Source organism: Eleginops maclovinus, chromosome 6, assembly GCF_036324505.1.
Source record: "Eleginops maclovinus isolate JMC-PN-2008 ecotype Puerto Natales chromosome 6, JC_Emac_rtc_rv5, whole genome shotgun sequence".
NCBI lineage: Eukaryota > Metazoa > Chordata > Actinopteri > Perciformes > Eleginopidae > Eleginops > Eleginops maclovinus.
The window spans coordinates 25,843,461-25,855,789 of NC_086354.1; the positions used below are offsets into that span (position 1 = coordinate 25,843,461).

A 12,329-nucleotide genomic window follows, 5' to 3' on the forward strand; every position below is an offset into this window, starting at 1 on the left:
TTGAAATATATCTATATATTATTTTAGATGTGCAAGATGAATATTTCATAGTTAATGATGAGTAAAGTTGTTTCGTTCGTTGACATTGTCTGATTGGTGACGTATTTCCGCCCTGGGGCGCAGGAATCTTTGCCCATTCGCTTTATTCACCTCGAACGTTCCACCGAGCCTGAGGGGTACACTTACCACTTCCGGGAGTTCTCACAACGCGATTTCAATGGCGCCTCACTGCTGTGTTCCCCAATGCACATCATCAAAAAGGAAAAAATCTAACCGAGGACAAACTTTTCACCGTTTCCCCATCGATCATGGACTACGTCGGCAATGGATAGTAAAAATCAGAAGGGATCCTGGTCGTAATTTTAAGGTAAGTTTTATTGAGTTTTATATGTCTGCTAATGTTAATACTTAGCTTACCTTATCACTTACCTGATAGTTATACTGTCATTATACTATCATTGTCAACAAGCAATAGCAACATGCACCTAGCGCTGTCTGCTTTGCTAATCTGAAACAAGATAATACTGTATTTGAGTAGATATCAATGAGGCTTATGTGATATTACATCAACTAGAGATAACATGTTAATGAGATAAAATCAACATGTTATTTTCAGTCAGACAGGGAAAGGTACATCGTTGATAAAACTCATAATGAACATTTAGCAAGCTGGTTTAAACTGTGGCACTGCTCTGCGAACTGAGCAGTTTGCCCACTTAGCACTATGATACCTGTATGTTGTACGGTGACTCATTTTTCCGCACCGAGGGAAAAGACCTAGCCCTCACAAATATGTGTGTTGGGCTCCTATTAACTGTCGATTAAATACATGTTAAGTTTTAAATAAAATCAAACATAGTACAGTCAACAACTCCATATCACAGCTAAGCTTACTACCCCTAGCTGCTACACGCTAGCAGAAACTGAGGTAAATTAGCGTCCATTCTTACCTTCAATGTCGTGGATAAAACCTTCGATCCAGTTACTGTATCCTTTAATTAACACCGCCCGGGGGATGTTGCAGTCGGTACTGGCCCACTGCTCCACATTTTGAATTGTTAATTCTGGCAAACAAGAAAGGTTGGTGGTCCACACTGGAGTTTCCATTGCTGGTGCTGCTGAATCTTCCATAGATCGTATGCGTCGGAGTCAAACTTCCGGGTTTGTGTACCCCTCAGCCTCGTTCGAGTTTCAAAATGGCCGCCAGGTGAATAAGGCGAATTGACTCTCGTTAAAGGTTGTACATGCGCAGTAGCTCCTCTTCAAAACAAGAGATAGGACGATGTTGGGGCGCACCTCTCCTGCGCCCGTGCTGAATGCAGCTGGATTTGGCGGCGGGGCTGACGTCACAGCCTTCTGTCATAAAGTATGTGTATTGTCCATGTTATATATGATATACATTATTCAAATATACAGAGATAGAGATAGAGATAGAGATAGAGATATATCTAGAGATAGAGATAGAGATATATCTAGAGATAGATATTTATTATATATGTATACTGGCCCTCTGTATAGTAATATAGCACATCTGTATATTTGTTCATACTACATCTGTTTATACTATGCCAATTATTCCCCCCTCTTTATACTGCCCTTATCTTTACATAATCACTCTGAACTGCATATACTGTACTCTATATATCGCACTTGTTCCTCTTTGCACTTCTATCTATCTATAATGTTGTTGTTGTTGTTTTCATTGATGTAAATACACTGGTTTGATACCTTAGTACATGTATGCATGCTTTTTTTTTATATATATACATTTTGGAGTTATAGCCCCCCCTGGAGAAAACTCCACCAGCTGCCACTGGTCAGGCCTATTGAAATAGCGGCCCGCGGGACAGATGCGGCCCATAACCAACTCCCGATTGACCCAGCCTGCCGTGGCCAAATTCCTACACTAGTACAGACCATGAACGCAACACTCCGTGTTGCCTAGAAACCACCAAGCCAAAGTGCATCCCGTAGCGGTGGTCCTATAATAGCAACTCTAAAACATGTCTCTCGATGAACCCGTCGGTCTAACCCGGCCTGGACTGACACATATGTGTTTATTCAGCCGTCAAATCCAAACGCCAAGCCGGTGTTTTTCATTTGCAATCAGTGCGTTGTGGTACTTAAAGTATGGTAGACCGGTTGATGTCACACGGAATGATGCATTCATAAAAGTTGCAGAGTACCTCAAAGCCAATGACGAGGAACAGACAACGATACCGGATCCCATAGAGAAAATGGGGGAATTTCTTGCTGGAACTGATTGCACACCTTATGGATTCACCTACATGAAGGAATGTATCCAAAAGCACTTTGGTCAGGATATCACCATCGCTGAAATAAATGGCAAAGAGAATGTTGTGACCTTTCACCACAGGGCCTCTGTGATCATTCAGGAATTCTATCAAAGGCCAAAGGAGACATCATCTGAAGCTGAGAAGATGAGACTGATTAAGACGGCAGCAAAACTGATCAAAAGTGATGTCAAATCCGTTGAACAGTCGATAGATATGTACCCATGTTCAACTGAAATGACCTCAACAGAAGAAGCCATGTCGTTCCTACCTGAATCAATAAAACTCCTTCTTCAAACACTCTTTGTGGGCCAAGATGCTGATAGGAAAGTTGGTTCTCTAGGCCAAGCAATCATGCAGGCAATTCGTCCCCGAGTGCTGCTGGCACCCCTACAGATAGGACTGGGTGTACAGATGCACCATCATTTTGCATCAAAGTTCTTGATCGACACGCTCCATGCCCACGGATATTGCAGTTCTTATCGTGAGATACAAAGGTATGAACGGAGTGCAGCAGTTGCACTAGGGACAGACATACCAAACTACCGGCCAGAGCAGGTCATCCAATATATGGCGGACAATGTTGATCACAACATCCGTACAAAAGATGGCCTCAACACATTCCACGGGATGGGAATGATTGCGTCTGTCACTCCAGGTACCCGGACATCAACAAGAGTGCCACGTGTGTCTGTGACACTGAAGGATGTTGTAGCTGTGGGCCGGATAAACATCCGACATCTGACATCACCTTGCGATGGGCTAGATACTCTGAGGTATGAGGTTCTACAAGATGAGATGGAAAAGGACAGATCTACCAACCTTGACCTCCTCTGGAAGCTGTCCCTCACATTGCGCTCACCACGACCAGCATGGTCTGGCATGATGCAAGCCGTGCACACTGGTGTACATCCAGGTCAGTCTGCAGTCTTCCTGCTTCCCATGATCGACATGAACAGCAGTGATCCAACTTGCATCTATTCAACATTGACATTTCTATCTGAGCACGCCAAACAGTACAACGCAAAGGTCATCATCACATTTGACCAACCACTTTGGTGGAAGGCGCTTACCATCATCGAAAGTCAATCGGAGGGCAGTGACTTGCGTAAGATTGTACTGCGCATGGGAGGCTTCCACATGTTGATGAGCTTCTTGGGGAGTATTGGAAATATCATGTCAGGATCTGGACTGCGCTCTGTTCTGGAACTGGTGTATGCCGAGAACACTGTAACGCACATGCTGTCTGGCAAGGCATATGACCGAGCTATCCGTGGGCATCTCTTGGTTGATGCAGCACTGAACACTCTCCTCGCAGAAAGGATACTTGGTACGCTAGTGCCTACTTGTTCGCAGGCTAAGGATGATGGTCCTCAGGGCACTTTAGGAGATGACGAACCAAGTGAAGACGAGATAATGCAAAGCATAGATGATGCACAGGCCGCCATGGATCCACATGATACCGAGTCAGTGTCACAAAGTGTGGGAGCTGGACCAGTTGACCTGTGTGAGCTACGAGACCTGTATGATTCATTGATGAAGGGTGAGGGTTCCACTGAAGATATCCTTTCAGCCCCGGTTCTGGACTCTGTTCGTGACATCATGAATGTTGCCCGACAATCGATGAAGGATCTACGTACTGCACAGCTATGGCTGCAATACATGGACATGATAGACATTCTGAGGACATTCCTGAGGTCGGAACGCACTGGTGACTGGCGTCTGCACATGCACGCTTTGCACGACATGTTGCCCTACCTGGCAGCTGCAGGCCACAATCTCTACACCAAATCTCTTTACGTCTACCTGCAGCGACTGTCACGACTGTCTATTCAGCACCCGACGATGCAGCTGTCGCAAGTACAGCCTGGAATGCTCTTCCGCCTGCAGTGAATGCAAAGGACTTCACTGTTCTAATGTGACCTTGCCAGAACCAGAAAGTGATCCAGAAGAAGATGAATAATTTGTCGATGCGGTCTGGTACATGGAGGTGTTCATTCAATTCATTCATTCAGATATCGTTTTTTGTTTTTCAGGATTTTTCTTGTAATAAAAGAATGCTGAAATGATTATTGCTCTACTTCTTTTCATTGAATTTTCATATCTTCAAGAGATAATTACAGGAAATATCAAGGTTCATGTTTCCAGAGACATATTCAAGCAATGGGGCAGGAGAACATGAACACCAACAGAAATGTCCTACCCTACCCCCCAAAATGCATTACACTTTGAAGCTGGCATGTGGTTAAAATACATTATAACTCCATTGAAGCAATGTTTATATACTAAGATATAGGGATGGGAATCGAGAACCGGTTCCTGTTGAGAACCGGTTCCTTGTGTTTCAATTCCATGGAACCGTTTGGCAGCTCGTTAAACGATTCTCTTATAGATTCCAGACCGCACGGTTTATGTAACGTTATTTACGCAGCAAGGTACACACGAATGATTCAGTAAGCTCGGCTTGACGTGGCGTAGTTGCTTGGTTACGCAGGTGACGCTCGTGATACTTTTTACAAGTCTGAAATGGCACCCCTAAGGTTAAAACGGTCCAAAGTGTGGCTTCATTTCACATTACATAAGGATGGCAACAGGGCGTTTTGCAACCACTGCAAATTGTTGATAACATCGGCGGGAGGGAATACTTCAAATATGCATAAACATCTGCGCACACAACACGGGATAAACTTTAACGAGTGTCGCGTTTTTGATGCCCTTCGGAGTGACAGCAGCCAAGCTTCTACGACCACCGTGACCTTGGGGGCTAACACCGAAGGCAACTCTGGTGGTAAGTAGCTATCCCACTGACTAATCCTTAATGTGATTCCTAGTAAATTATGTACCACGCCATTTCTGGAAATAAACCCATTTCCTACCTCTCCTTGGGGTAATTAAGGGAGTTTATGTTTCTGGTTAATCAAGCCGTTCCTTGCTAGCATGTTTAATTAGCTTACTTGATGGCAAGGCATCCGTAGTTCTAGGGAAGAATTCTAGCTGTTGCTATGTAGCTAATGAAACATGCTAGTAAGTTGCGCCGCCGATTCAGGGAGCCAGAGAAAGGTGACGCTCATTTATTTAAATCAAAGGGAGGTGGGAAATTAGTTTATTTCCCGAAATTGCTTTTTCATCAAACAAATGCCTTCTTCGTTAGATTTAGAACAAGATGATGACCGGGACGAGACGGGTAGTCTGGCTGACTCAGAGGCTAGCAGCACTTGCTCCCGTTTACCTCTGGCTTCTATTTTCGTCGAGGCAGGCAGAAATAAAATGTCCCAGGCAAAGGTAGAAGAATGTCACCGGGCAGTTACCAAATTTGTTGTTAAGGGTTTGCACCCATTTTCTACAGTAGACGCCCCTGAATTTCGGTAGGTGAATGTGAGGTTGTTGTCAGATTATCAAATGTCAGATTAGAATAGAATAGAATAGAATATTTTCCTCCTCATTAAACAGATGTTTACACTCATTCATTTTCATATGTTTTCTAGGGAGATGACAAAGGTTCTCAATCCAAAATACAAAGCCCCCAGCAGGGAAAGCTTAACCAACCACTTAATCCCTGCTTGGTATGGTGTGGAAAAGGGAAATGTGATCTCTGAACTGAAAACAGTGTCAAAGGCAGCTATCACGGCTGATGGGTGGACAAGCTTTTGTCAGGATCATTATCTCACGGTTACTCTGCACTACGTGAGCAATGGCCAGGTAAAGGAAAAGGTCCTAAAAACCAAAGCCGTGTACCAATCTCAGACAGGCTCAGCTGTAGCAGAGGAGATTGATTACATTTTAGAAGAATATGGTGTACGGGAAAAGGTTGTGGCAGCAACTGTAGACAATGCAGCGAACATGGATGTAGCCATCAAACAGCTGCAAATTGTCAAATTTCCATGCTTCGCTCATACGCTGAACCTGGGAGCGCAAAAGCTGTACAACTGCACTGCCATATCCAATTGGGCAGCACGAGTTCGAGCAGTTGTTGTCTGGATGAAGAGGTCACACATGGCAAAAGTTGTTCTTAAAGAGAAACAAGACTTGCTCAGTAAGATACTCTCCTTACAGTACATTGCAAGCATTATACTATATGTACATGAAAATATACATGTATAGGTATGTGTATGTAAATTATTAGATAATAAATATTTACATTGTGTTGTGTATATGTGAACCCTCAGAGCTGCCCAAGCACATGCTCCTCCTGGATGTAAGGACCAGATGGAATTCCCTCTATTTGATGATGGAGAGATTCACCGAGCAGTTCCCTACTATCCAGGCTGCAGCCATAGATCCACGCATAAGAAGACCCATGGAGAAGGAAAGGTGATATATATTTTAAATGATAATATGACTTTTTTTAAAACTTTGACTGGTTTTGTTTTTGTTTATTTGTGCTACATACATCTTTTTCTGTTTTTATTTACATTGTAGGTTGGACAGAATAGGCAACGAGGACTGAAGGAAAGCAGAGGAGTTTTTGCATCTCATGCGGAAGCATTACACCTCCACACTGGCCGTCTCCAGCGACAAAAGTGCAACCTGCGGTGAGATTTTGCCCATCTTGCAGAAGCTGGAGCAACAGTACACTGTGCAGGAAGGTGACTCTGCGTTCACAAGGAGCATCAAGGAGAACATTTGGAAGGATCTCTCCAAACGCTACCAGGTAAGCACAACTACATTTAATCTTACCTTGATGCTTTAGGCCAATTTGTACCACTAGTCTAATGTCATCCTATCCTCCTTTTTGAAATTGAAGGGAACTGACATTCAGAGATTCCTGGAGGAAGCCACCATCTTGGACCCCAGATTTAAATACAAAGTGAAAAGTGATGCAGTCTGGGACAGGATCAGGGAAGCTGCAATAACAGCAAATACAGTGGCAGCAAGAGATGAGGTATTTTAATTTCTGTTTAAATTCTGTTTGTCTTATCATTGCATTTGATTCCATTGTGAGTGAGACCTTCTACGGCTCTGTGTTAAAAGTTATTAATGTGTTTACATCACTTCTCAAGCTCCCAGGGGAAGGAGAGACACAGAGGGAAGGCTGCGAAGGTGGGGAGGAGGAAGAAGTAGAGGAACACTATGTAAGTTAACTCATTCATTTGTAATGACCTTTGGATGCTGTTTTGTCATGATTATTGACTTATATATGTTTTTTGTTTTTTTTTTACTTCATTGTTCATTTAATTTCAGGCACTGCCACCACCATCAAAAAAGACAGCCTTGGAAGAACTATTCGAGGAGGAGGACAACGAGCTGCAGTCAATCCGTGAATCACAGCCCTGTCTTTCCCTGGCTCAGAAGGTGGATCAGGAAATCCAGTTCTACAAAAGCCTTCCCTCCATCCCCTGCAGGGATAGCGCCGCACTGTGGTGGTGGAACAAGCAGGATACGCTGCCCTTGCTATCTGGACTGGCTGAAAACTACCTCTGTGTGCAGGCTTCCTCCACCCCATCTGAGAGGGTGTTCTCCACGGCTGGAGACACCATAAGCCCCGAAAGATCCCGTATCCTTCCAGAAAAAGCAGATATGCTCATATTTCTGCAAAAGAACTGTTAATTTTCCCTACTACTACTTGAGTGCACACACACACACACTCACACTCACACTCACACTCACACTCACACTCACACTCACACTCACACTCACACTCACACTCACACACACTCACACTCACACTCACACACACACACACACACACACACACACACACACACACACACACACACACACACACACACACACACACACACACCGTGCTTGTGATTACATTGTTCTTGTAATTACATGATTCAGTATTTGTTATTTGTTGTTATTTGTTACATTTTCTTGTACAGAAAAGCAGATATGTTCATCTGCAAAAGAACTGTTAATTTTTTTTACACACACACACACACACACACACACACTACTTGAGTGCGCGCACACACACACACACACACACACACACACACACACACACACACACACACACACACACACACACTTGTTATTAGAGATTAATAAGTAACTGTCACAATAGAATATTTTTCATTAAAACAAAGATAAATGTTACATCAAACTGTTTATTCTCCTTTTTCCCCCAAATTGGAATCGATAAGAGAATCGGAATCGTAAAAATCTTATCAATTCCCATCCCTACTAAGATATGAACCTGTTCAGATAAAGCCATCACATTGCAGGCCTCAGGGACATAAAATTGCAAGATCTGATTAGGATTTATCAAGAAAACAGTTGTTAAAAACAGTTGTCTAAAATATACACTGAAAATTGTACGCAGATTTTCTCTTAAGATTGCAAAATTTGGGAATGTTCCAATGCTCCGATTTTCCTTGACTTTTAGTATGTCATTCTCCACTACATTTGACATTGAAAAATGTCTGTTTCATTACTATTGCAATTTGTGGTGGGTTTGACCCAAAAATGGCATAGAATGACTGGCCTACAAGGTGGACGAGCTAGCGCCGTTGACCCGACATCAGGGTTAGGGGGTATCGGGAGAGCAGCATCATGGTGTTTACAGACACGTGGCTAACGGAGCTAACCCCGGACACTAATGCTACACTGGAAGGTTTTCATCGGTTGGGGGCGGACAGGACGAGAGAGAGTGGTGAGAGGAAAGGAGGAGGGCTGGCTGTGTTTGTGAACATGGTGTAACCCTGGGCACTGCTACAGAAAGGATCTGCAACAGGGACATTGAGCTGCTAGCAGTTAGCGTGCGGCCAGACTATTTGCCCCGGGAATTCTCGCATGTTATCGCGATAGCAGCGTATATTCCCCCCTCTGCTAATTCTGAAGAGGCATGAGACGTCATCAGCTCTACTGTTAGCAGACTGCTAACACAGCACCTACCTGCCCTCATCCTGATCTCTGGGGACTCCAATCATGCCTCTCTCTCAAAAACTCTGCCCACATTCAAACAGTATGTCACCTGCACCACCAGAGACACTACAACACTGGACTTACTGTACGCCAACACCAAGGAGGCCTACAGCTCATCACCCTTTCCTCCCCGGGGCAGATCTGACCACAACCTGGTCCACCTCCTCCCCCCAGGGGACGGTGCTGGCAGATTTTACAACCATTATGGCCCCCGGTAGACCCCCCATACACACAACAAAAAACTGTCTAGTTGTGCAATAACAATTTATGTGCGATATATAAAGATAAATATGCCATCATCAGCACCTGCAGCATTTACCTGGCTCCATATCTCCTTCAGGATGTGTGTTTTCTTTATCTTGGTATTTTTTTCATGCAGATTTTCTGTAAATCTGTCTCTGGCTCTGTTGCTGCTTTAGCAAATTTAAATTTCCCCCTCTGTGGGACGAATCAAGGGATTCTTATTCTGATACCTCTTCACGCAAAGCCAAAAGTTCCTCCGCCTCTTGATCAACACTCATTTTTGTAGTTTGGTTAAAAACTTGCAAAAATGAGAAACAAGTGTAAGAAATAAATACAGAATCCAGTTAAACAGCAAAGGAGTCACAGTTGTTGTCAATGGCCTTTGGTTACATTCAAGGTTCAAAGGTGTTATTGGTCATATGCACAGCAGATACAGCGTATATGTTGGCAATGAAAATCTTATGTCCCATGCTCCTCCAACAACTCAACATACATGGTGCAGATAAGATAATAAAATAGTGCAAAAAGAGAGAAGAATATTTACAATAACAACAATACAGATTTGAGGATGTGAAATATATTCATATGTGGAATACATTGAGAGTATTTAAACACTTTACACTGTGGAATGAGGAGGTATGGACAGATGCATATATTATGTATAGCAGATGTATATGGCAGATATGTACAATATATAGATATGTGTACTATAAACAGATTCACAGAGCTCAGGAGTTCAGCAGTCTTATAGCCTGTGGTATAAAACTGTCTCTGAGTCTGGTGGTCTTGGTCCGGATGCTGCGGTACCGTCTGCCAGACGGCAGCAGACAGAACAGATTGGTGCTGGGGTGATGGGGGTCCTTGAATATCCTACCGGCCTTCTTCCTACACCGCTGGGTGTAGAGGTCCTCCATGGATGGCAGCTCCGTCCTGGTGATGTGCTGAGCAGTTTTCACCACCCTCTGTAGAGTCTTACGGTTGAGGGCGGTGCAACTGCCATACCAGGCGGTGATGCAGCCAGTCAGGATACTCTCGATGGTGCACCTGTAGAAGTTGCAGAGTATCCTGGAGTCCATGTTGAACTTCCGCAGCCTGCGGAGGAAGAAGAGCCGCTGTCGAGCCGTCTTGGATATGACCCTGGTGTGATGTGTCCATGTCAGGTCCTCACTGATGTTTACCCCGAGGAACCTGAAGCTGCTGACTCTCTCCACAGGAGTCCCGTCGATGGTGATGGGTGTGTGTGCCTCTCTCTGCCTCTTCCTGTAGTCCACAATCAGCTCCTTTGTTTTGCTGACGTTGAGATGGAGGTTGTTGTCCTGGCACCAAGATGTCAGGGCTCTGACCTCCTCTCTGTACGCCGTCTCGTCGCCGTCTGTGATCAGGCCGATGACGGTCGTGTCGTCAGCAAACTTGATGATGGTGTTGGAGCTGTGTGTGGCCACGCAGTCGTGCGTGAACAGGGAGTAGAGGAGAGGGCTGAGCACACAACCCTGAGGGGCTCCGGTGTTGAGGGTCAAGGTGGAGGATGTGATGTTCCCCATCCGCACTGCCTGGGATCTGCCCGTCAGGAAGCTCATGATCCAGTCACAGAGGGCGCTGTTGAGCCCAAGGTCCCTGAGCTTAATGATGAGCTTGGAGGGCACAATGGTGTTGAATGCTGAACTGCAGTCAATGAACAGCATTCTCACATAAGTGTTCCTCTGGTCCAGGTGGGAGAGGGCAGTGTGGAGGGTGAGGGAGATGGCATCATCCGTGGACCTGTTTGCTCTGTAGGCAAACTGCAGGGGGTCCAGTGAGTCAGGGAGGGAGGAGGTGATAGAAGTTTTGACTAACCGCTCAAAGCACTTCATGATGATGGAGGTGAGTGCAACTGGGCGGTAGTCATTGAGGCAGATGGGTTTTGTCTTTTTGGGGACAGGGACAATGATGGACTCTTTAAAACATGTGGGGACTACAGACTGGAGCAGGGACCTATTGAAAATGTCTGTGAACACATCTGCCAGCTGAACTGCACACACCTTGAGAGCACAGCCAGGGATGCCATCAGGTCCCGGAGCCCTGTGTGTGTTGATCCTTTTCAGAGATCTACACACATCTGCACTGGTTAAAACCAGTGAGCAGGGATCCTGGGCCTTCTGTGCCTCCACAGCCGGGGGCTTCTCAAAGCGTGCATAAAATGTGTTCAGTTCATCTGGGAGAGATGCAGACACTTCCTCAGCACCACTCGTTGTCCTTTTGTAGTCTGTTATTGTTTTTAGTCCAGACCACATATTTCTGGCGTTGGAGCCCTTGTAGTTCACCTCCACCTTGTCCACTGCTCGGACCAACGCTGCACTGTCCTCGTCACAGGTCGGTCCCTCTTCAGTCTCTGCCGGTAAACGGGGAGCAGAAGAAGAGATATGTGGTCTGACTTGCTGAAGGGGGGGCGGGGTAGCCAAGCTAGTTAGCCAAGCCTTTCGATCGAACCAACCTCTCACAGAGCTTCTCTTTAGGGTTTCTCCTTTCCTCGTGCCTGTTGGGTTGTATTCACTTCTGGCTTGTCTGGTCCGAGTTCTTTTGCAATCAGTTTTTCCACCATAAAATTTGACGACACTGATCGGCGAAATATGTACTTTTTTGCATAGCAACCGGGGTACCATTGGCTTCAATTCCAGCACTGGTAGTGCTGAGCGAACTGGAGCCCAGGGAAGACAGCCGATTGGCTACCACAATGATAAACGAAATGAAAGTGAATGCAGAAATCATTCTGGAGTTCTAAACACATTCTAATGTAAAATCATTATTAGCATGTCATTAACACAGATTCTTTTTCAAAATGAGAAAGATTATAAAAAGAAATAAAAACTTTATTACTTTATAAAACACAGATATGGGCTGCATGAATCACCACACACATAGGAATTCTTTTCCAAATTCTAAATC

General features: G+C 44.8%; 2 protein-coding genes across 2 annotated transcripts; both read left to right on the forward strand.

Moving 5' to 3' along the window:
• The first annotated feature begins 4,742 nt into the window (after positions 1-4,742).
• On the forward strand, positions 4,743-6,741 carry LOC134866554 (E3 SUMO-protein ligase ZBED1-like). Its single transcript, XM_063886770.1, has 5 exons — positions 4,743-5,082; positions 5,446-5,659; positions 5,780-6,327; positions 6,461-6,605; positions 6,714-6,741. The coding sequence occupies exons 1-5, from the start codon at positions 4,821-4,823 to the stop codon at positions 6,739-6,741; spliced, it is 1,197 nt and encodes a 398-aa protein (XP_063742840.1). The 5' UTR covers positions 4,743-4,820.
• Positions 6,742-6,751: 10 nt separating this feature from the next.
• Positions 6,752-7,963, forward strand: LOC134866509 (E3 SUMO-protein ligase ZBED1-like). Its single transcript, XM_063886719.1, has 4 exons — positions 6,752-6,945; positions 7,039-7,176; positions 7,295-7,366; positions 7,476-7,963. The coding sequence occupies exons 1-4, from the start codon at positions 6,769-6,771 to the stop codon at positions 7,839-7,841; spliced, it is 753 nt and encodes a 250-aa protein (XP_063742789.1). The 5' UTR covers positions 6,752-6,768; the 3' UTR covers positions 7,842-7,963.
• The last annotated feature ends 4,366 nt before the right edge of the window (positions 7,964-12,329 follow it).

Bases quoted from the DNA above. Each gene is read 5' to 3' on its own strand.
- LOC134866554 (XM_063886770.1), top strand. From the start codon at position 4,821: ATGGCACCCCTAAGGTTAAAACGGTCCAAAGTGTGGCTTCATTTCACA. The intron at 5,083-5,445 runs GTAAGTAGCTAT...CTTCTTCGTTAG, and splicing joins CACCGAAGGCAACTCTGGTG to ATTTAGAACAAGATGATGAC. The intron at 6,606-6,713 runs GTGATATATATT...TTTACATTGTAG, and splicing joins AGACCCATGGAGAAGGAAAG to GTTGGACAGAATAGGCAACG.
- LOC134866509 (XM_063886719.1), top strand. From the start codon at position 6,769: ATGCGGAAGCATTACACCTCCACACTGGCCGTCTCCAGCGACAAAAGT. The intron at 7,177-7,294 runs GTATTTTAATTT...TCACTTCTCAAG, and splicing joins CAGTGGCAGCAAGAGATGAG to CTCCCAGGGGAAGGAGAGAC. The intron at 7,367-7,475 runs GTAAGTTAACTC...ATTTAATTTCAG, and splicing joins AAGAAGTAGAGGAACACTAT to GCACTGCCACCACCATCAAA.